We start from the raw sequence: 22,283 nt of genomic DNA on the forward strand, positions 1-22,283 counted from the left end.
CGGCCTTGCGAAAGCCTGGCTTCGTTAAAAGAAATAAGACCGCGGTGGTACAAAAAGAGTATTCATTCGACTTGACTAAGGCCGACGACATATTCGATGCCCTGTTGAAGGATGGACAGATTGCCCTAAGCGAAGGACATACGATTCCACCGTCGGAAGAGCTAGTCGGTAAGGATTATTGCAAGTACCATAATTCCTGGAGGCACAGTACGAACAACTGCGTAAACTTCAGAAACGTGGTTCAGAAGGCGATTAACGAAGGGAAACTTTTGTTCCCAGCAAAGAAAGAGGCCGATGCCAAATACGTGTCTATTAACACAGTTCGGCCTCACTTTGATAGTTACCTGGAGCAAGGGCAGATACGGAGCAAGTGGAATCCAAGAAGACCCAAGCCAAGAGTAGAGACCGATGGTTCTAAGTGGCGAGGAGGAAAAAGGCAACCTCAACAACAGAAGAGGAAGCGATATAATTCGCCTACTGCAGATATGACGTGCCCATCATGCAGTACATGTTTTAAAGCCAAGGGAAGCGATAACACGAGGAAGCATCCCAAGACCTTTAAGCCAAAATCGCCCACAGAACAGTGGCAGAGGCATGAGCCACAACGGAGGCCTGCCACTAATGTATTCAAGAGGATATTTCGGCCAACGGAGGAGACCCCTCGTATGACGAAAACCCAGAAGAGGCGAATGCAAAGGCTGCGACAAGAGTCGCGGGCGAATCACGGGGCAGATTCGGCTCCCAGGGAGCAGCACGGGAGTAGGCCAATAACCGAGAGACTGGGGGCAAGGAACCAGGCCGACGCGGACACCAAATCACCTGATAGGCGAAATGCCAAGGTAAGGAAGGTATGGATACCGAAGATCGAAAAACAAGCGGCCGATGTATCTGCTGCGGCAGTGGTTCACAAGGATGATGAAAATTCCAACGGCAGATCGTCCTACAAGGACGTACTGGTATCGCACCACGATGGCCAGCTTAAAGCGAGATTGTCCAGAGACCGCGAGGTCGTCGTTTCACACAAGAAAGGCATGTTGAAAGCCTGGGTCCCGGTGGTAAGGGACGAATACGGAGTGAAAGTGGTCACACTTCCCAACTCGTACAGAAGTAAACCAGGGCAGAAGGCAACGTTGGAAGGTGATGTAATCGTACCAGAAGGAGATAGCGCCGATGATACCGCGGTAGTATCCCTCAGTAAACCTCCAACAAGGATGACCAGGCATATTCGGCCGCTTTACATCAAGGCCGATCTAAACGGGGTGTCGATTAACAGAGTCCTCATCGACAACGGGGCTGGTGTCAACATACTACCGGCGAAAATGCTCAAGAAATTGGGCATAACTCGGGATCAACTTGACCCAACCGACGTTTACATGACTGACTTCGCAGGGGGCGAGACTCCGGCCGAGGGGTACATTACCCTCAGAATCAAGGTAGGGCGAGTAGAAACCGAAGAAGGGTTTTTCGTGGTCAACGCCCGGAGCAACTACAACATTTTGCTCGGCCGCGATTGGATACACTCCAACATGTGTATACCCTCAACTATGCATCAGATGCTCTTCATATGGCGAGATGACGGCGAGGCCGAAGTCGTGCAGGGTGACACCAACCCCTTCGGCGAGGACCATAACGTGCTCGAAGCACGTTTGTACGATGAAGAGGTGCGCAACATACAATCCCTTAGTTCGAAAGGGGAAACGAGCGTTCCTCGCTTACTTGTTAACTCGGATCGGCCGGTATCAGTGACCCTCGGGGGCAAAGGCCGATCCACCATCCTCAAAGATTCAAAATGATAGCACGCCATAAAGAATTGAGGGAGAAGATTGGACAGTTAACCTCGCTGTATGATATTGGTTCGGCCGAATGCATCTATGAGGATCAGGAGCAGGACCCAACAGGATCGCTGCGGATCGGGGACATACGATTGGCAACCGGGAAGTTAGAAGATGATCCCGCCCAAGTACAGGACGATCTCCTCGAAATCAATCTGGGGACAGATGAATCGCCCAAACCCATATACATCAACGCAGGACTGGACGAAGGATTCAGAGAGCAACTGATCGACTTACTCATTGAGTTCCGCGATTGCTTCGCCTGGTCGTACGAAGAAATGCCGGGCCTTGATCCTGATATCGCCGAACATAAGCTTCCATTAAAGAGCGGATTTCGGCCATTTCGGCAACCTCCCCGGCGAATGTCCAGGGAAGTGGATACTCTCATACAAGATGAGATTAAGCGGCTGGAAGATGCCAAGTTTATTCGGGAAGCCCAATACACCGAATGGCTCTCTAACATCGTACCAGTAATGAAGAAAAACGGGAAGCTACGAGTATGCGTTGATTTTCGGAACCTAAACCTGGCCACGCCCAAGGACGAATACCCAATGCCCGTGGCCGATATGCTGATTGATAGGGCAGCCGGACACACAATACTCAGTTTCCTCGACGCTCACTCTGGGTACAACCAAGTTCCAATCAGCAAAGAGGACATCTCCAAAACGGCTTTTAGATGTCCCGGGCCGATCGGGGCGTACGAGTGGGTCGTGATGCCCTTTGGCTTGAAAAACGCAGGGGCAACATATCAGAGGGCGATGAACAAGATGTTCAGAGGCCTTGAATGCCTTGAGGTCTACATCGACGACGTCGTAATCAAATCAAACACCGGCGAAAAGCATTTGGCCGACCTCCGGAAAGGTTTCGAGCGTATACGACGTAATGGGTTAAAAATGAATCCTCTGAAATGCGCGTTCGGCGTTTCGGCTGGAAACTTCTTGGGTTTCTTGGTTCACCAGCGGGGAGTAGAAATAGATAAGAACAAAGCCAAGGCGATCATCAATGCTGAACCACCCAAAACCAAGAAGCAGCTCCAAAGGCTCATCGGTCAAATCAATTTTTTAAGAAGATTCATAGCAAACACAGCAGGCCGACTTCGCAGCTGGAGTGTTTTGCTGAGGGGAAGAGAGACCGATGAGTGGATATGGACGGACGAGCAACAGAGGGTGTTCGATGATTTGAAAGGATACTTGGCGAAACCTCCGGTAATGACCCCTCCAAAGCCGAATAAGCCGTTGTTGCTATACCTATCGGCTGCACACGAATCCCTAGGATGTATGCTCGCCCAAGAGGACGATGGGGTTGAGAGAGCAGTCTACTACTTAAGCCGAGGATTGACGGACACAGAGATTCGCTATACCGACATAGAAAAAATGTGTCTATGCCTGTACTTCACATGCTGCAAGCTGCGATACTATATGTTGCCGGTCGTAGTGTATGTATTATCCCAGACCGACATCATTAAGTATATCTTATCAAAGCCATACCTGAGGAATCGGATTGGAAAATGGGCGATTGCAATGTCCGAATTCACATTGGTGTACGTTCCTCAAAGAGCAGTAAAAGGACAAGTATTGGCAGACTTCTTGGCCGATCACCCTGGTATTACCCTCAAGGAAGAGACATCTGGTCAAGTAGACATCACGACCTTCGACATCGCCGTGTGGGAAATGTGGTTCGACGGATCTAGGACAAGCCAGGGGGCAGGCGCGGGAGTACACATCGTCACACCCTTGGGGGCATCCTACCAGCTATCATTCAGACTCCAGTTCGAATGCACCAACAATCAAGCAGAATATGAGGCCCTCATATTCGGTTTTGAGATTTTGGCCGAGCTAGGGGCACGGGCGATCAGCGTGAAAGGAGATTCTTTGCTAGTCATTAAACAAGTGACAGGAGAATTTAAATGCGAGTCCGAGCTATTGGTAAGGTATTGCAACAAGGCGAAACACCTGATCGAAGGATTCCAAGACACGAGAATAGAATACACGGAGAGAGCCGACAACGGCGTTGCAAACGACCTAGCTCAGCACGGTAGCGGTTACAAGGTAAACCGAGAATTCGATGCCATAGAGAGGGAAACACCGAACCTCCACACCGGGGGCATCACGATCGACGAAAGACAGTTCTCAGTTTACCAGCTGGACGTCACCCAAGATTGGAGGGACGAGCTCCTGAAGTGGTTCGAAAAACCAGACGCCACAAATAGGAGGTTGAGGACTTTAGCCCTTAATTACGTGGTCTTAGCCGGCGAGTTATATAAGAAGGGCTTTGAAGGGCTACTATTCAGATGCATCGGTCCGAAAGAGGCGATGCTTGCCATGGCCGAAGTACACGAAGGTATAGCAGGCGCCCACCAGGCGGGCCCCAGAATGAGGTGGCTCATCCATAAATACGGCTTTTATTGGCCGAAAATGGAACAAGATTGCATAAGATATGCCAAAGGATGCGAAGCCTGTCAGAAATTCGGCCCAATACAACACGTCCCGGCCGAAGACCTGCACTCCATCATCAAGCCTTGGCCATTCAGAGGATGGGCGGTCGACCTGATAGGGAAAGTATACCCCGGCTCGTCTGACGGTCATACTTTTGTGATCATCGCCACTTGTTACTTCACCAAGTGGGTCGAGGCTAAACCTTTGAAGTCGCCGACACAAGAAGCGGTGATCAAGTTCTTCAAAGAATACATCGTCCACCGACACGGCTTGCCCGAGTCCATAACCACAGATCAAGGGACGATGTTCACAGGAGGCGATATAAGTTGGTGGGCTTCCCAAATGAAGATAAAAATGTTACACTCAACACCATACTATGCCCAGGCCAACGGACAAGCCGAAGCCACGAACAAAGCTATCAAGCTCATAGTTCAAAAGATGATCGAAGAAAACCCAAGACAATGGCATGTGCTTTTATCAGAAGCTGTTTGGGCGAACAGAACAAGTCAGAAGTCGGCTACTGGGACTTCGCCGTTCAGATTAGTTTATGGCTATGATGCGATGTTGCCAATGGAGCTAACCGTCATGTCTACTCGCCGCAGATACCAGAGCGAGTTGTCCAAGGAAGACTACTTTGACAAAATGGTGATAGATTCTCTTGACCTCGACGAGGAACGTCTGACGGCGTTAGACCACTTAGAAGCCCAGAAAAGAAGGGTCGAGAGAGCTTACAACAAACGGGTAAGACGGAAAGCTTTTACGGTGGGCGATATAGTATGGAAAGCAGTCTTGCCTATCGGCCACAAAGACACTCGGCTTGGCAAATGGAGCCCGAACTGGGAAGGACCCTTTGTCGTGGTCAACAAGTTAACAGGCGGTGCTTATTTGTTGGCAGACATTGATGGGGAAGAACACGACAGGGCGATCAACGGTCAGTTCCTAAAAAAATACGTTCCTAGCTGTTGGGAGGGCGTAGACCGTCGGTTATTTGGAGCCGACGAAGAGTAGTGCTGTTTGTAAACTGGCAAGCATCCTGAAATGTTACAATTATTATTAATCGCCGATTATTTGATCATACCACTTAGGAATTCGGCGTGTTCGCACTGATTGAGTTTTTTCAACGGGTTCTCCGTTTTTCTCAACATGTAATTATTTTTTATAAACATTATTTCGAATCGGACTAACTATATGCCGATAAAATGAAAATAATCAAACAAGATGCGAATATAGGGTAAAACTTTCGGCTCTGTGGCCGAATAAACTTTAAAATTGCAGCAAAAGCAAGATACGGCCCACAGGCCGATTAAAATGCAAACAGAAAGTGAAACTTTCGGCTACCTGGCCGATTAAAATACAAAACCGGAACATTGTCAAATTGTAACAAGATACGGCCACAAGGCCGATCAAATAGTATTAAAATTCAAAACTATTACAGAAATGAAACGATATAAATTTTTCCGAACTTATAAAACTTCAAAAATGGCTGAATATGTCGCCCAGCTCGCTGCGAAGGGTGTTGAATTGGGTACGAGCTTCAGCTACCTTAGGCTTCAGGTTGGCAAGGCCCTGCTTCAGCTCGCTTCGATTCTTCTTTACACCAACACCTTCAAGAAGGTCCTTGTCCATCAACACTTCGAGCTCGGCAATGGCTTTTTCCTCGTTTTCCAGCTCCAGCTTTAAGGCGGCGACTTTGGCCTTCAAATCCTTGGCGTTATCGCGGCGAGATTTAAGGGTTGAGACAGCCGATTTCACGTTCACCTTCAACCCTTCCAGCTTTTCCTTGGCAGCATTCTCCTGGGCGATCAGCTCATCATAGTTGGATTGTATAGTGGTCGATTCAGCATAGATCGCCCGGAAAGCTGGGAGCGACGCAGAGAGCTTGACCATTGCACCTCGAGCTTTCTCACTGAGAACTTCTGGAGGAGCATCGGCCAAGGCAGTTGCCGACTTCTGAAGCCGCTCGAGATCCTTGGGCGATTTGAAAAGAGTAGTGCCTTGGGACTTCAGTTCTGCAATGACGTCCAGATGATCGCCCCAGTTCTCGGTGGAACTGCTGGTCACTTCGCGCATCTCACTTTCTGGGAGGGGCGAATCCTCTTCGTCACTATCAGAATCCAGGAACGCCGCTGCCTTAGCTGCCACATCGTCCTGATCAGCGGGTGTGTCATCAGGGATCTGCCAAGTTTTGCCACAATAAAATATCAGCTGCGGATTTACTATCATAAAGACAAGTAATCGATAAGGGCTACCTTAGTCTTTTGGGCATCAAGGCGCGCCGGTAAATTGGCCAGAGACGAACTCAGCGGCGATAGCAGCGTCGGCCGCGGTGAGAAAGCCAGCATCTGAGATACTGTAGGGGTTGTCTCAGAAGGGGTGGCGTCTGAAGGGGCCTTTTGGGATAAAGACCGTTGAATTGAACGACCTTCATCTCCGGTCTGATCATCGGCCGTCTCTGTGTCGCCCCTGGAAGAAGAGTGGGCGCTGGGTTGAGACGGGGCTTCCTTAGGAACAGGGTCAAACATACGAGACCCCGTTGTGTCTTTCTTCGCCCTCTTTGCCTTCGGCTCTTTCTTGGATGGCTTTTTCGCCGGGCGTTTTTGTCTCGCCTTCTTCGCTTCAACTTCCCCCTCGCCATCAGTGTCAAAGACGTCCCCTTTGTTCCATCGAGGCACGCCAACTGAAAGAAAATTAAATTAGAACGCAAATAATGGCCGAAACCGATAGGGGAATTCGAATAAAAAGACCTGTTTACCTGGTATTCTATCATAACCAGTTCGGACAAGTTCATTTATCGCCTCAGCATCAGATGGGCATCTGATGCCGGTATATGTTACACCTTCACTTGTTATTTCGGGTTTTCGTTTTTTTACCCTTTTCTTTGGAAGTTTTATAGGGTTGGGTGTAGACATGTTAACTTTAGGTACTGGTGGGCTCTTATATTTAAATTTTGGGCGAATATGGGCAAGGTAAAAATCGTAGGGATATTTGACTTCATAATGTTCTTTCCAGACCTTTTTCATTTTTTCATCATATTTCTGCCTAGTCATTCGCCTATGGCGCTGCATCCTAAGGTTCATACCAGGGCGATCTAGGGGGTCGTATTTAAATTTGTAAAAGCGTTCGAATTTAGCTATTTCATAGAGGTGAAAGAGATTACCTTCGAATTGGGGGCGTTTTGGTGCCTGCAAAAGAAACAGATCGGCATGAGTAGGGTTTCGAGATAAAGGAGGTAATTGAAAATTATGAAGACTTAGTATTTCTTTGGGCGAGAGGTCGAAGAAAGACTCGATAACTGAAGCCCACCAGCTTTCATATTCTAAGGTACAGGAAGGGGAAAGAGAAGGGCGAGAAATTTCAGAAATTGGGGGAAGATAAGCACGGTTAAGGCGAAGAATAAACTGAAGGTCAGGGTAATCTTCGATTGATGGTTTATAGGTCCCGCGGTTGTTGACGGAGATCAACAAAGGACAGGGAATTCCTTGACAGTAGCCGAATTGGCGGGCGACATAATTGGGGCAATAGGCTTCAATGCTGCTACGATTATATTCCAAACCGGCGATAAGGTTTCGTGACTTTAGAGAACTGCCCCAGTATTGTCCCCCTAGTTTCACCCATGGATCGGCCTTAGCTTCATCTGTATTTTCACGATCCCAGGCGACGAAGAACCATGAAGGGAGATACTTCAAGTTGAGGAGTGGGCAGAACAACGCCGAAGCCCTGACGGAGTTGGTAAAAACTTCCAACACGTCCAACACGTGAGGCAGGCGAGTACCAGCGGCGATTAATTGGTAGCCGCAAAGTTCGGCTTTGATCTGAGGGCCGACTTCGAAGAGCTCAGGGAAGTATAGGGCCAGCCACAATTGCAACACCCACAGGGGCCCACTTGGGCATTGAAAGGTTCTCTTTTCGCCGTGAGGGGCGATTTCATTCAGGCTTCGGTACAGATGGGCAAGCATGAACTCCCCAATGTTGCATTTTCGCCCTTCAGCAAGAGCAGCGGCCAGGGTGAAGCAGTCTGTGGTCACTCTGAAGGAGGAGGTACAGAGGACGAACTTGGCTATGAAGAAGGCGAGGAAGGCAATGTGTTCCTTCACCTCGGGCTTGTAATGTTCTTCGCCCATGAACAGTTTTATGAAGGGGCCGTAGCTTCGTTGAGCCTTTGTCAGTTTGAATGGGGGCAGTTCAGCGTCAAGATTGGGCGATATACGCTCGCCGATGATTGGAACGTTGAGAATGGCCGCCATGTCCAACAGAGTGACTGTCATCATGCCGAACTTGAAACAGAAGCAATGAACGGCGGTCGACCAAAAGAGAGAGGCACCCATAATGTAGTGCTTCGCTATCGGCCTGCTTGCTTTGCAGAGGTTGATCATGTCGTAAAGACCTATGTCCTTCCATAGTTGGCCGAAGTGGGGTTTTAGTCTGGTGACCCATTCTTGGTATCCCTTGTGTTCGGTCGGCCAGTTTCGGAACATGGTGTTTACCCAGATAGACGATTGATGGGGGAGTGAAAAGCGAGGTGGTACTTCTTCATGGAACGGGGTAGCAATGTCGCACAGATGGCTGGGTGAGACAAGAATTGGACCGACGCATTCTTGATTGTCATTAGTTTTTATTATTACCTGAAAGTCGGTATTTGGAGCTGCAGCACGGATCTCAGTAATCTTATCGGTCACTTGGGAGGCGATGGTATCGTTGGGGGCAGCCATGATAACTGTAAATGAAAACTTCTCAGATTGGGCGAATGATTAAAAGAGGTGAATCAGAGATGAAAGAAGCTAGGGCGAAAACTTACCAGAAGAGACTTGGTGAATTGCTCGAGGTTGCTGAGGAGAGAGAAAGCTTGATAAATGCAGAGAGAATAGGTGAGTGAAGAAATGAGATGGTATTTTTGTTAAATGACAAAATCAGAGGAAGCCGAAAGGTCGTGGGGCCAAAATGTGGCATCGTGGAGAACAGCTGGAGACGACGTGGCTTAAAGGGGGTACCGAAAGGTCAATAGATGCGCACCCCTTTAAGTTTTTTCGAATGGTTTGGGCCTCAGTAGTGGGCTTGGAAGCACTGAGAAGGGAGAACAAGCCCAAAAGATAAACATTTCAGACTTGTTGGGGGCATTGTTTACACCGGCCCAAATAATTACCGGATCGAGCTTCATGTGGGCTTATCAGGGATTAAGGCCCAACGGAAAGCCTTTTTATTATTGCTTTTTCTATTTTATTAGGAGTTCGTAGCTCGATAGGAGTAATTTGCTTTCAGAGTCTTAGTCCTAGTTAAATTAGGAGTCTTAATTATGAGGAGCTATAAATAGCTCAGAGCTTTATTATTTTTGTATCAACAAATCAATCAATCAAAAACCAAGCCCAGTGCTTTTTATCCCGCAATCTCCGGATTGTTTTAATTTAGGAGTAGTTTTCGGTATTAATCTCGCCTGAGTCCGTGACTCCCAGATTATTATCTTTTAGATCACGTGGTTAAGTGTCTTTAACCAAACAAGCCCTGTGAATATCTGCATAGGTTCGTTAAAGTATCAAACCTCAAACCGATCCCGATTATAAATTCAAAGATTCGAGTCCGGAATATTTCCAGGCGAACATTATTATAATCAATTAATTAACAAATAGTAGTAACTAGTGGCTTATTTCACAATGCGGGTATTAATGTAATTTGATTTGCTTTATAATTAAGGAACTGATATCATGAGAATTTTCAAGTGGAAATTTCATTTTCTGATGCTGAATTTCTTTGGTAGGTCCATATAAATATATTTATCCAATAGAGTAGGGTATAGGACCATAATATGTTTTTAGAGCAAACAAAAGCATATACTATTCCTCTTTTATGAAAACTGTGGTAAACTGGACATAACAGAGAAAACAAAAATCAAAGCCTCTGTTCTTTTGGATAATTAATTATGATACTTACCGTATTTTTTATATTTGAAGCAGTGTTTTAAAAACCGGACCGGACTGGCCGGTCAGACCAGTTGAACCGCGAACCGGTCAATGGTCTGATCTGAAAAGGTAAAAAACCGGATCTTTTGGTTAGACTGGATTGGATCGGGTTGAACCGGATTGGACCGATATGAACCGGTAAAAAAACCGGGTGTTGAAGGATTAGACCGGTAAAAAACCGGCCAAACAGAATTTTTTCAAATTTTTTTAAATTTATTAAACCGGTTGAACCGGTCATTAAACCGGTTGGACTTGAATCCGGTGGCCTCACCGGTTCGGCCACCAGTTCGGTTTTTAAAACACTGATTTAAAGTTGATTATCAAATTTTAAAACCTTATAGATTGTTTATCCGCCGTTATTGCATTAAGCTTTTAGTAATTCCGATTTTTTTGTCCGTTGTCATATGATTTATAATTCAAATGCTACAAGCGCTAGATAACAATCTGCCAGGTGGTGGATTCGATTTCTCTCACAAAAGCTCCCCTTTTCCAATTATCAAAATAATAATAGTTATATTTACGTAGCAGTCGGTTGTGCTTCAGTTTTCTTTCATTTCAGCCTCAACGATTCAAAGAAGAAACACCTCACACTATTTACCATACCACCTTTTTTAATTTTTCAAATTTAAAATTTTAGAATGAGATCCAGGTGTAGGGGTGAACAGAAATCGAACCAGACCGAAAAACCGAACCGAACCAAACCAAAATTTGTTATTTGGTTCGGTTTTTTGGTCAAAATGGTTTGGTTCGGTGTCAGATATGAAAAAGTGTGGAGATCGGTCTTTGGTTCGGTTTGAGGTTGTCCCAAACCGAAATAACCGAAAAACCGATAACACCGAATGAGGTCTGATTCAGTTCATTTTTTTTATCAAGGATACTATCTAATACTATGCCGTTTCAATATTATATATAATCCTCCTTAATATTGTGAACCCTATCTCTCATTTCTTTTTTCTCTCTCTTGCGGCACTCTCTTATTCTTCTTCTCTCCTTATTCCTTTTGTTTTTCACCATTAAAAACCCTAATTTCCAATTGATTTCTTAAATCTCTAACTAATACCTTTTAATTTAACACTCCACTTAATCATACAATTTCCCTCAACGTTTAGCGTGGCGATTCAAAGGAAGGCCATCATTTTCGCTTCTTCGAATCTGTCAATTTTTTTCATAAATGGATATTTGCTTGAAATCCTTTTAAAAAAAGTAAGTGTTTAATCAAATTTATTTCTTTTTATTTTGATATTTTGTTATTATTGGTATAATTTTGGAACTGCATGTTTCATTCTCTTTATTCACTTTAATTTTTTCCTAATTCATTTTTTTTCTTTATATCGACAGATCTACACCTCTAAACAAGATCAATTTGCTGATGATCCCTTTAATTTCTTGATGCTTCTGTTGAATTAGACTTGTCAATTTTTTGTATTCATCTCTTTTTAATTTTTTGTTAGTAATGAGTTATAATTTTAATTTTGTGTCTGTAATTTATATTAAGATTTGTAGAGTATGGGGTATGAATTTTTTTTATGGAGTGTGAATTTCTGTATTCGTTTTTTAGTTTATAAATTTATGGGTTTTACTTCTAAGACTTATGTTTAATTTTAGATCGAAAATGATGCTTTTCAAAAAGTAAAAACCGAATTCAAAAACCGAAACCGAACCGACCGAAAATTTCGGTCAAAAAAATTTCGATTTTTGGTGAAAAATATTACGGTTCAGTTTACCATTTAAAAACTTTGGCACCGGTCGGTTTTGGTCGATTCAGAACCGAACCGAACCGAACCGACCGATGCACACCCCTATCCAGGTGTAATATAAGTGTAAATTAGTTGAATTTCATGTCAAAACATTATGGAGTCACTAAGAATGTAGTACGGTAAAAGATTTATGATGTTTTGAAGATCATTAATCAAATTGTAAATAGGAAAAAGAATACGGCAACCCCCATAATTAATTATCCATCCTTTTGGTGGCTGCTCATTTACTTTTTTTTTTATCAAAGGCTAAAACTTTCATTGATGAGAATGAAAATTACATAGATAAATGGTTCTTCAACATATTGAACGAACTATTCTAAATTAATGATGAAAACTGTTAATACAGTCATCGATTAGGGCTTTTTCAACCATCAAAAAGTTACCCAAAACATAAATGAATCAAACTGAAAATAAGATCTTGAAACCGCTTGATTTTTAGAGATTCAAACTTTTCAAACCTCATCTTCAACATGGATCCATAAGTTATCTTCCAACTCTTAGATCTACAACAACATTCAATCAAAATAAAATTTAAACAAACATCTTAAAAGAAGATTTATTGAAATAAGAAAAATAGATCTACGATTAATAGTATTATGAGCGGAGAGAAGATGATTTTTCGGTTAATCGGAAATTTTTTTTTCTCCCACCTTTAAAAAAATAAAGAAAAAAAGCTTTTAATTTTAGAGAGAAGGGAGAGCTTTTGGTTTTAGAGAGAAGGGAGAAGTAGTTTTTGTGACTGCTCATTTACAAAGCATGCAATATTTCAAGGAATGTTATAAAATCAGTAAGCAAAATCTATTTCAAAATAAATAAATGAAAAAAAAAAATCTGCACATGACATGTTTCAATCTAGCATCTCAATTTTCACATAATTGTTTGTCAGATTTCATTCTTTCATCTATATTATATTCACCTTTTTTTTACCCAGCAGGTATATATATTAGGTTTAATGCATATTTTGACTCATGAATTAGTATCTATTAATCTACTAGATCCCTCATTTTTCAATGTAACCTATCTAACGTCTGAACTTGTAAATTTTACTCGTTTAACCTTTCAAAAAAGAGCGAGGCACAAATGCACTGATGTGGCAAAAAATGCTAATTAATTGGGCGCCACTCACTACAAAAAATGAAGGATTAAATGGATTAAACTGAAAGGTTTATGAATTAGATGAGTGAAAAAATATAAGTTCAAAAGTCAAATTGGATGAAAGATTACAAATTCAAATGTCAAAAATATGCCTTATGTATATGAAACTTCAGCTAAAAACATATGTTCATGCGTCTTTTTAGTTTGCAAACAAACGCTTGATTTAAATTCGATAAGAGGTCAAACAACTATAAAAATGATAACTTTAGATGTTAAATAGATAAAAATTACAAGTTGAGATAACAAATAAATTAAACTGGAAGATAAGAGATTGGTTATACAAGCACGAAACAAATCTTCATGCACAATCCGTATGAGATGACAATATATTGTATGGAAATTTAAAATTTTACTTTTAAAAATGCAAGAGTTAATTATGAAAAAAAATTATATTTTAATTATATTTTTTAAATTTTGATAACAATAGGTGTGCTCTTATAGTTTTTTATAATTTCTTTCACAGATTTAACTCTTTTAGCCAAAATTCAACCAACCAAAATATTAAAAATATAACAAACGACTAACCAAATGAGTTGGATAATTTAATTAAAGCGGGATGATAATATAAATTAAAAATATTTGGTTAATTCGGTTAATTTAATTTTTAAAACTCGTAACTGTAGTTAAGTTGATGTTTTAATAAATTGGACACGCATAACAAACCAAAGTAATGGAAATCTTTAACAGAACTTCATTGATATGAGAAATTGGAAATAAATAAAGTATTGAAATGTGGATTAAAAATAGAGCAAACCTAATTTTGAGTTGGTGACAATAATGGCTATGAAATTGAATAGAAGTTGGACTGGCTTCGGAGTTCAGATACCCCACAGAATGGGCAAGCGGAACAATGTACCTGACCTAACTTATAATTCAACAAATTCAATTCAAACATTTTATTCACAAATATTTATATTGCACACTACTTCATTTTGTCTGGCCTGATAAACCCGCTGCTACAACAATCGATTTTTCATGATTTTTTCTCATTTTTTTAACTTGTCAAGTTGGTGCGCCATGAATCTGATTTAGAGACAAATTTCTTCTTGATTATGAGGAGTGACTCTTATTCTATAGTTTAATGTCTATAGGGGTGTATAAAAATATACCGAAGCTAAATAACCGAATCAAATTAAAACTTCAATTTGAAATATTTATAAATTCAGTTTGTTCGAATTAATAAAAAGTGAAAAAACTAGTATAATTTGGTTATAAATAAATCCAGACCTGATACCCAAGTATTTATATGATAACAGAGAAAAAAACTTAATAATAGAACATCTAAATTTTAAGTAATACTAGCATATTAGTATTACAATTACTAATTTTACAATTTTAGTATGCAGGAACACAAATAATTTTTCAATTTTCTTTGTTATATAATTGATGTGGGAGGATTTGAACCCACGATCACAATTTACTGTCCACGTTTATACCGTTTGAGTTATAGCTGAGTTAATTGTTCTCTGTTTAGTGAGATAATTTGATCCCCTGCAAACGACAACAAAAGCATTAGCAGCTCCCTCTAAACGACAAACCGTTTATTTTCATCAGTACTCAAATAAAAAAAACGAAAATCATCCGCGAGAAAGACAACAATGGCAACTTCTTCTCTTCTCACACTCCTCAACCCAAACCTCTCAACAGTCCCAAAAATGACTGTAAAGCCCCTGGCTGTCCTCAACAATTCCAATAAAATGAAGGTTCCCTACAAGTTAAAGAATGGGCAGAGCCGTCTTTTCCACAAGCTTCCTTCTGGACTGAACATGGAGGTGATCGAACAGAAGTGTAATTATATAGATAACCCAAGTGAAAAGCCAGCTCTAGTTTTTGTACATGGAAGCTATCATGCAGCTTGGTGCTGGGCTGAGCATTGGTTGCCCTTTTTTTCAAGCGTTGGCTACGATTGCTATGCTCTTAGCTTGTTGGGTCAGGTCTGCTCATTTCTATTAGATTAACACATGTTAAATTTGATTTATTTATTTTATCTTGATTAAATTAATGTTAGTAAGTAATGTGTTTGTTGGTCTTACTTCAATCTTTCAATGCATCAATTTCGTGTTTCTAGTACATGGACATAGTCTCAGTTTGTGTTGTTTAGAGCAGATTATTTTCCCCCTAATTATTTGAAAATCGTTTCTTTTTTCTTCGTAGCATTCAAATGAGAAATGCATAATCAATTTGATAAGAGAAAAATATTCTCCTCAGAGATATCCTATAGCACGAAAACAGAAACGAAAACGGAAACAGATTTGTTAAAATGGGGAACACCTAAACAATAAAGTATTATTTTTATAAGTATAGGTATAAATGTAGAGTTTCATCGATCCATAAGTGTTTCCGAATACAGAAACTAAATGTGGGACTCGAAAGTTTTTGTGCCACATACCTCATACTATATAACCAACTTCTTCTGATAAGTATTTTGAAGTTCTAAGCTGGCACCAAGATGCAGAAACTCAGTACTTGAATTTTAAAGCTTCCATTGTCACTCATTTGGTATTTCTCTGACAATTGTTTACAGGGTGAGAGTGATGGTCCTGTTGCTTCTGTTGCTGGCACTCTACAGGTATTCTTCACTCTCCAGCCCCCACAGGAAGATCTACCATTTTAGTGGCTCATTTTAGCACTTCTTTTCATTCTTCTATCGTGTGTTTCTTGACAGTTTATTACTTTTGTTTAGATAAAGCAAATTCTCAAATTAGTCTTATTTCCTGTTCATCTTCAAATTCTGCAGTAGACGCATGCAGGTGATATTGCTGACTTCATCCAGGAAAAATTTAAGCTGCCACCAGTATTGGTTGGACATTCATTTGGAGGCTTAATTATTCAGTACTACATAGCAAATATAAGAAATGAAAAATTTTCAGGTAATTCATCTCCCTATTGTTAAATTATAATTATAGAGCACATATTTGGATCCCGATTTCAAAGCTTGCTTTTTTCTTAGGAACGATTTTTTAGTGTTCATCAAGACATAGGTTGATTGTTTTATGTCTTGGTAAAGCAGTCACTTCGATGTGAGTTAACATTAGTGTTATTCTGATTGGACTCAGTTCTAGAAATGAAAAAGCTGTTCCCTGATCTTGCTGGAGCTGTGCTTGTCTGTTCTGTACCTCCTTCAGGCAATAGGTAACTTGCTACAAAATTTATGCTTACGCTGTCCTTCAAATTGGAACTAGCTCTAAATAAAATTTTATATTCCTATGCAGTGGGTTAGTGTGGCGATATCTCTTTTCGAAGCCTATTGCTGCTTTTAAGGTAATCTCATTATTCTTAAGAAGCTCACCGATAATAGAACATGGATGTAGGACAGCATAGGATCAATCCTTTTTGCTGCTTGCTCTTCATCAATTATCTGAAGTAGAGTAGACTACCTGTTCAGTCTCTGCCTCTGGCATCAGAGCTGCATAGTATGTCCTAAAAAACTGGCCGTTCGATTATTCTAAGTCCTCTCATTGATTATTATGTTTGAAAATGAGCTTTTTGATGCTCTCTTAACTTTTAAATATAATCTATACAGTTATGATATGTTATTCTTCTTCGTAAAACTGTTTATCATGGAGAAAGCCCTCCCCTTCTTGCAGTACTAGTTGTGCCCTAAAGTTTGACTCATTTGAACTATGAGCAGGTGACACGAAGCTTGGCAGCTAAAGCTTTTCAAACTGACCTGTCTCTTTGTAAAGAGACCTTTTTCACATCGACAATGGAGGATCATCTGGTGATGCGGTTAGTTTTGTTTTCCGTTAAACAATGTTCAGAAGTGTGTGAACTGTGAATTCTATTGTTGTTTGAATCTAGAATGACAATGATAATAACATCTTTGCGGCTATTATTGCAAATAGTTTTATTTATTTTAGCATGTCTTGGCCAAGTGCAATTTTGTTAGAAGATTGAGCATTGTAGAATTGAAAGTTGACGTTCGTTTTAAATTCAAAAATTAATGCTACAGATTTAAAATGAAGCCTAACATATAGATTTTGGAAACAACATTATCAAATAGTCAACATTTGATCAGAGTATGATACTTTCTAAAGCTACTTAATCTCGGACAAGTATATGCGCCTACGTAAAGGAGCTGATGATTGTGAGTTTGAATCAGGTTTTGTTAAAAGCTGTATTATTATTTGCATCATGAGATTCTATTTCACTTAGGCAAAAATTTAAGTCCACTGTTTCAAAAGTTGCAGCCTTTTAGTTTTATGTTTGTTGATTCCGTATCGTCAATTTGACTAGCATGTGGGTAATTAGTCGGTTCCAGTAAAGCGTACCTAAAATTAGGGGTGGGCAAAAAAACCGGTCAAACCGATTAACCGAACCGAAACCGGAAACCCGAACCGGAAAATGTGGTTAACCGATCCAACGGTTTAGGTTTAGGTTTTGATTTTTAGTTTTCATGGTTAATGGTTTAGGTTTAGGTTTTGGATTTCTAAAAACCGTGGTTAATCGGTTAACCGGTTTATATATATATTCATATATTTTTAATAATTAATAAGATATATTTTATGATCTGTGAAATAATATGGATTTTATAATATACACAATAAAATCTAATTATAAAAATATATTGACATATATTTTATTTAGGAATATTTATATATTTTAGGAGAATTTATATATGAAAATATTTTAAAAGAAATTTGTTTTCCTTATTAAAATATTTATTTAACAGAAATAGGAATATTTAAGTATATAAATAGTAGAAAGTGGACGTGAACAACACCACAAACAATTCAAAAAATACAAACCTAACTTTAATATTACTCATAAATTATTTATAAATAATAATAGTTTTAAATATTTGCATTGATTTAACTATTCATAAGATAGTTTAAATTTATATTTTTAATATAATTTGAATTTTTATAATTTTTTTTTTGCTTGCTAAAAAATCAAATAGAATTAAAATTTTATCTTTTTTGTCTTTAATTTTTCTAATGGTTATATGGTTAAAAACCGTAAAACAAAAAACCGAACCGTTTTTTATGGTTAACCGATTTACCGGTTAACCGTTTAAAATTTTAGGTTTAGGTTTTTAATTTTAAAAACCGTATTACAATGGACCGGTTTACAAATTGCCCTCATGGACCGGTTAACCGGTCCATGCCCACCCCTACCTAAAATCTCACTTTCTAATTTAAAGGCTTGTTTTTCGTTGAGCCAAATTTTGCTGTCCGTGGCTTGTTTCAGTTACCAAGAACTAATGAGAGAAAGTTCAAGAATGCCATTGTTTGATTTACGGAAGCTAAACGCGTCACTTCCGGTTCCTTCAGTGCCAGAATCTTCCATTGAAGTTCTCGTGATTGGTGCAAGGGACGACTTCATAGTGGTAATCTTCATATCAATAACCTATTCTTCTATGATTCATGTCAATATGCCATCTAAGTACATCCATACATTATTTTTACTCAAAACAATTCTGAAATTTTAATATATGGTGATATTTCATGTAGCATGGAAATGAAAAACGTCAAAACTGGACAAATATTTTTGTTTATAAATATAGATTCTCGAAGATTCAAAAGCATTTATGTAAACAAAAATGAAACATTGGAAATTAGGACTTAAGAAGTTTCCGTTCCACGTAGATGATATTCATTGGGCGGGGACGCTATTACACATTCGCTCTCGGTTCAAGTTGGAAATTAAATTAGTCTACTAGTCAATCTTTGGTCCTCCATTTGCGCTATCTACATTTTCGTCTTCTAGATATCTCAGTTATAGTTTCTTGTGCAGAAAGATTCTATAATTCCTAAATACTTTGCTCATTTACCAAGTTTGTTGTTGATTGGCTCTCTGTAGGATGCTGAAGGACTTGCTGAAACAGGAAGATTTTATGGCGTATCTCCGATCTGTGTGGAAGGGGTTGCCCATGATATGATGATAGACTGCTTATGGGATAAAGGCGCCAAAGACATCCTCTCGTGGTTAAGTAATAACTTAAGAAGATAGTTCAGGTCGACACCAAAGAACTCATCCGGACCAGATCCAGCTTCATTTTGCTGAATCGATAATGTACATTTTGTAGATGTTTCTTCCTTCATATTGGCATCTACAGTAGTTCAAATCATTACTATTAGCGAGATTATGATTCATTTAGATCTAATAGTCTAAAAACTATCAAAATATTAGACTTCTGTCTACTTTAATATAAATTTCATGGTTTGGATTGAAATGAATTCATGAATTTAACACATTTTATAATATGGATTTCAGTTTTTGCGGGATAAAATGAAAGATTTTCACAGTCCATTTCTCATCCTATTTTTTCATTACTAAAAAGAGTTTTCTTCATACATGACACCAGACTCACTTTCTTCTTTACATTAAAGTTATTGTTATAAAACTTTAAAAAAGTTTTAAAAGATATATCTATGAGTAAAATTTGATTCACATCTCAAAACTAAAGATACCTTAACATATCAAAACAAAGACATGAACTCACTTCCGATTGACTAGTAGAAGCCTGCTGTAGAATCGTGTTGTTAGATCGACCCCACAGCTGCCTTCTAATCTGGTAACTTGGTAATCTTTTTTTGTCTAGTTCGATTATTTCCTTTCCTTCTTGATTTTTCCATTTTCATATCGTCAATCCAAATTTGTCCGACAAAATTTCTACTGCCGTCGTTTCGGACATCGAATTGCAATACAACTTGTTCCGTTTTCTGTTTAGTACTAGCTTGCTAGGTTAGATATTGTTGGAATTCTGCTACAAACAAAACGCCACCGTTTTATTTGATTCATCTGTTACTTTACTGATTCCGTGATTTAATCTTTCAGGCTTTCAGCTTGAGTGGTGGGTTAGAATGAATAAAGGAGGAGTAGGAGGTGGGGGAGGAAGTGGGCCGACAGCGGCGGCGGCCGCAGCAGCTGCTCAAAAGCAAAAATCTTTGATGCAGAGAGTGGAAACAGATATTGCTAACATCGTTGACAATTTCACTCACCTCGTCAATGTTGCCCGGGTGAATTTCTTTTCTTTTCTTAATTTCTAATTTCTTATTTCAGTTTATGTTTCCTTTAATTGAAATTTGGAATTCTTCAATCAGATATCAATCGGAATATAAATTAGTTCGAAAATTACATTTTACCGGGAGAAAAAAAAAAGAAATAGATTAGCTTCACAACTTAATTAACACCAGATTAGATAAACAGAGTTTTAGCAATGAACAGGCCCCCTCAACCTGATAAGTCTTCAAGTTGCAGCAGATACAATAATTTATGTCGTCCTTTTGTTCCCAAGTACACAAACTGGGTCTTTTCTCCATTTAAATTGGCCTGTAGTAACTAGTAAATATAGTTCCCTGCTGCCTTTTTTAGGAATGCTGCTGCCTTTTTTAGGAATGCTCGACTTCCCCTGTCAACACCTTGCGTCTTTAACTCTAAATCAATAGGACCATATGGGTTATTTATCTTGACTGAAATAATTCCTGTTGCTTTTAATTCTAGTATCATGTCGCTCGTTTTAATCGAATATCTCTCTTTCCTCCGTTTCTGTTTTCGTTCTACTTCTTTCTGGGTATTATTCCGTTTTTGTTATTCCTATCTTCGTCATTTCACTGGGGTAATAATCCCCCTTTTCATTTTTATCTCGGTGTAGATTGAATCTTTAACTTCGCAACAATTCTAAAGGCAAATAAAAATTGCAACAATCCCCTTTTCTTCTTACAGCAGTCTTTTTCCGTTTTTGTTATTTCTATCTTCGTCAATTCTAGGTCCAGCTCTTTTGTAAGCATTATAATTTTGGAAAAGCTTGAAGGTATATCTTGAAATCAAAATTAGAAGTCCTATGTTTATTTACAACCAACGTAGCTTGTGTGCTTATTGTTCTGGAGGGCTCTTACAATCTTGTTTCCTTATGGAGCACACCCATGAAAGTAAAATTATATATTCAATCTCATATGTTGTGCTTCAGTGTGTCGATCTAAAATTTATCTGAAAGCATGTTTGTGATTGCAGGTCAATGATCTACCCGTTAGAAACTCGCAAGAAGCTTTTATGATGGAAATGCGTGCAGCCAGAATGGTATGAGCAGTTCTCTCTCTCTCACACATACACACGCACAACAAACAAACACAACCAAGTGATTAAATTTCAGTGAGCTTATAAATTGTGATTTTAAATTAATTTGATTTTAAACTATTATAAAGTTCAATGATTCACCTTGTGGCTTTTCATACACCATTTATGAGATAAACATACTTACGGAATAAGGAGGCATCTAAAAATTGTGCATCTTAAAAACATATTTTGATATTTAATGTTTATTCAGAAGTGCGAAGCTTTCTGCCTAAATTTGTTTTCTCAAAAGAATACTCATTTTGAGAATAGTACTGCTGCATGCTTGCTAGTCTATGATCACACAGATGAAATATCTGATTTTATAAGGTCAGGAATGGAATAAAGATTTTGAGAAAATAGATAGATATAGAATAAACAATAATTAGAAAAACGCGAATTCAGCTTGTAAATTAGTAGATTGTAGGGTGAAGAATTTCATGCACCCATATTAAGTACTTCATGTTGTGGCTTGGCCATTGATTGGTTTGTGATTATCTGGAAGCAGGTTCAAGCAGCTGACTCTTTACTCAAGTTGGTGTCGGAGCTCAAGCAGACTGCTATCTTTTCAGGATTTGCATCTCTTAATGACCATGTAGACCAAAGGATAGTTGAATTTGACCAACAGGCAGAAAAAACTGATTCTATGTTAGCTAGAATCGGGGAGGAGGCTGCTGCTAGTCTCAAGGAGCTTGAATCTCATTACTATTCTTCTGCACAACGAAGCTGAATATTACTGGTTACGCTCCTAAATTCATTGTCCTGCTCTAGCAAAAACACGCTGCTCTTTCCGACTACTTTCCTGCTATAAGATCTGGCATTTAGCAACTGAAGTTTTGAATGTCATGATATGGCAGAGACTAACAGATGTGCCATTTAGAAGCTAAAAGTTTTGAATTTAGATGAAGGTTGATGTTAAATTACCTGTATAGTGTGACATCTTCTTTGGATGTTTCATTCAAGGTGAAAGCAGCATTCATGCTTTTTTTTGTCGGAAGATAGAATTTCATTAAGAAAAATCGACTACAAGAGTCTTGATTCTAGCCACTAGCCACACCAATTGCGCTAAAGGGTTACAACATGATTTTTTGGCTAGTA

General features: G+C 39.6%; 2 protein-coding genes and 1 long non-coding RNA gene across 7 annotated transcripts; all 3 read left to right on the forward strand.

Moving 5' to 3' along the window:
• The first annotated feature begins 10,959 nt into the window (after positions 1-10,959).
• Positions 10,960-11,804, forward strand: LOC126678885 (uncharacterized). Its single transcript, XR_007640760.1, has 2 exons — positions 10,960-11,421; positions 11,557-11,804. It is a non-coding gene; the product is annotated as an uncharacterized LOC126678885 (long non-coding RNA).
• A 2,899-nt stretch (positions 11,805-14,703) lies between these two features.
• LOC126679578 (uncharacterized) lies at positions 14,704-19,305 on the forward strand. 2 transcript variants are annotated; one of them, XM_050374628.2, is made up of 8 exons: positions 14,704-15,064; positions 15,655-15,699; positions 15,871-16,000; positions 16,193-16,262; positions 16,343-16,391; positions 16,762-16,859; positions 18,321-18,459; positions 18,933-19,305. In XM_050374628.2, exons 1-8 carry the CDS (start codon positions 14,729-14,731, stop codon positions 19,080-19,082), a joined length of 1,017 nt encoding a protein of 338 aa, XP_050230585.1. In that variant the 5' UTR covers positions 14,704-14,728; the 3' UTR covers positions 19,083-19,305. The 2 variants fall into 2 exon arrangements, with proteins under 2 accessions (XP_050230585.1, XP_050230584.1); XM_050374627.2 differs by having other exon boundaries at positions 14,705-15,064; positions 16,187-16,262.
• On the forward strand, positions 19,079-22,182 carry LOC126679581 (mediator of RNA polymerase II transcription subunit 22a-like). 4 transcript variants are annotated; one of them, XM_050374635.2, is made up of 4 exons: positions 19,079-19,145; positions 19,911-20,092; positions 21,087-21,152; positions 21,694-22,182. In XM_050374635.2, exons 2-4 carry the CDS (start codon positions 19,937-19,939, stop codon positions 21,913-21,915), a joined length of 444 nt encoding a protein of 147 aa, XP_050230592.1. In that variant the 5' UTR covers positions 19,079-19,145; positions 19,911-19,936; the 3' UTR covers positions 21,916-22,182. The 4 variants fall into 4 exon arrangements, with proteins under 4 accessions (XP_050230592.1, XP_050230589.1, XP_050230588.1 ...); XM_050374632.1 differs by lacking the exon at positions 19,079-19,145 and adding an exon at positions 19,430-19,655; XM_050374631.2 differs by lacking the exon at positions 19,079-19,145 and adding an exon at positions 19,431-19,647.
• The last annotated feature ends 101 nt before the right edge of the window (positions 22,183-22,283 follow it).

Source organism: Mercurialis annua, linkage group LG4, assembly GCF_937616625.2.
Source record: "Mercurialis annua linkage group LG4, ddMerAnnu1.2, whole genome shotgun sequence".
Lineage (NCBI taxonomy): Eukaryota > Viridiplantae > Streptophyta > Magnoliopsida > Malpighiales > Euphorbiaceae > Mercurialis > Mercurialis annua.

Bases quoted from the DNA above. Each gene is read 5' to 3' on its own strand.
- LOC126679578 (XM_050374627.2), top strand. From the start codon at position 14,729: ATGGCAACTTCTTCTCTTCTCACACTCCTCAACCCAAACCTCTCAACA. The intron at 16,392-16,761 runs GTAATCTCATTA...AACTATGAGCAG, and splicing joins AGCCTATTGCTGCTTTTAAG to GTGACACGAAGCTTGGCAGC. The intron at 16,860-18,320 runs GTTAGTTTTGTT...GGCTTGTTTCAG, and splicing joins GAGGATCATCTGGTGATGCG to TTACCAAGAACTAATGAGAG.
- LOC126679581 (XM_050374635.2), top strand. From the start codon at position 19,937: ATGAATAAAGGAGGAGTAGGAGGTGGGGGAGGAAGTGGGCCGACAGCG. The intron at 20,093-21,086 runs GTGAATTTCTTT...TTGTGATTGCAG, and splicing joins ACCTCGTCAATGTTGCCCGG to GTCAATGATCTACCCGTTAG. The intron at 21,153-21,693 runs GTATGAGCAGTT...ATCTGGAAGCAG, and splicing joins AAATGCGTGCAGCCAGAATG to GTTCAAGCAGCTGACTCTTT.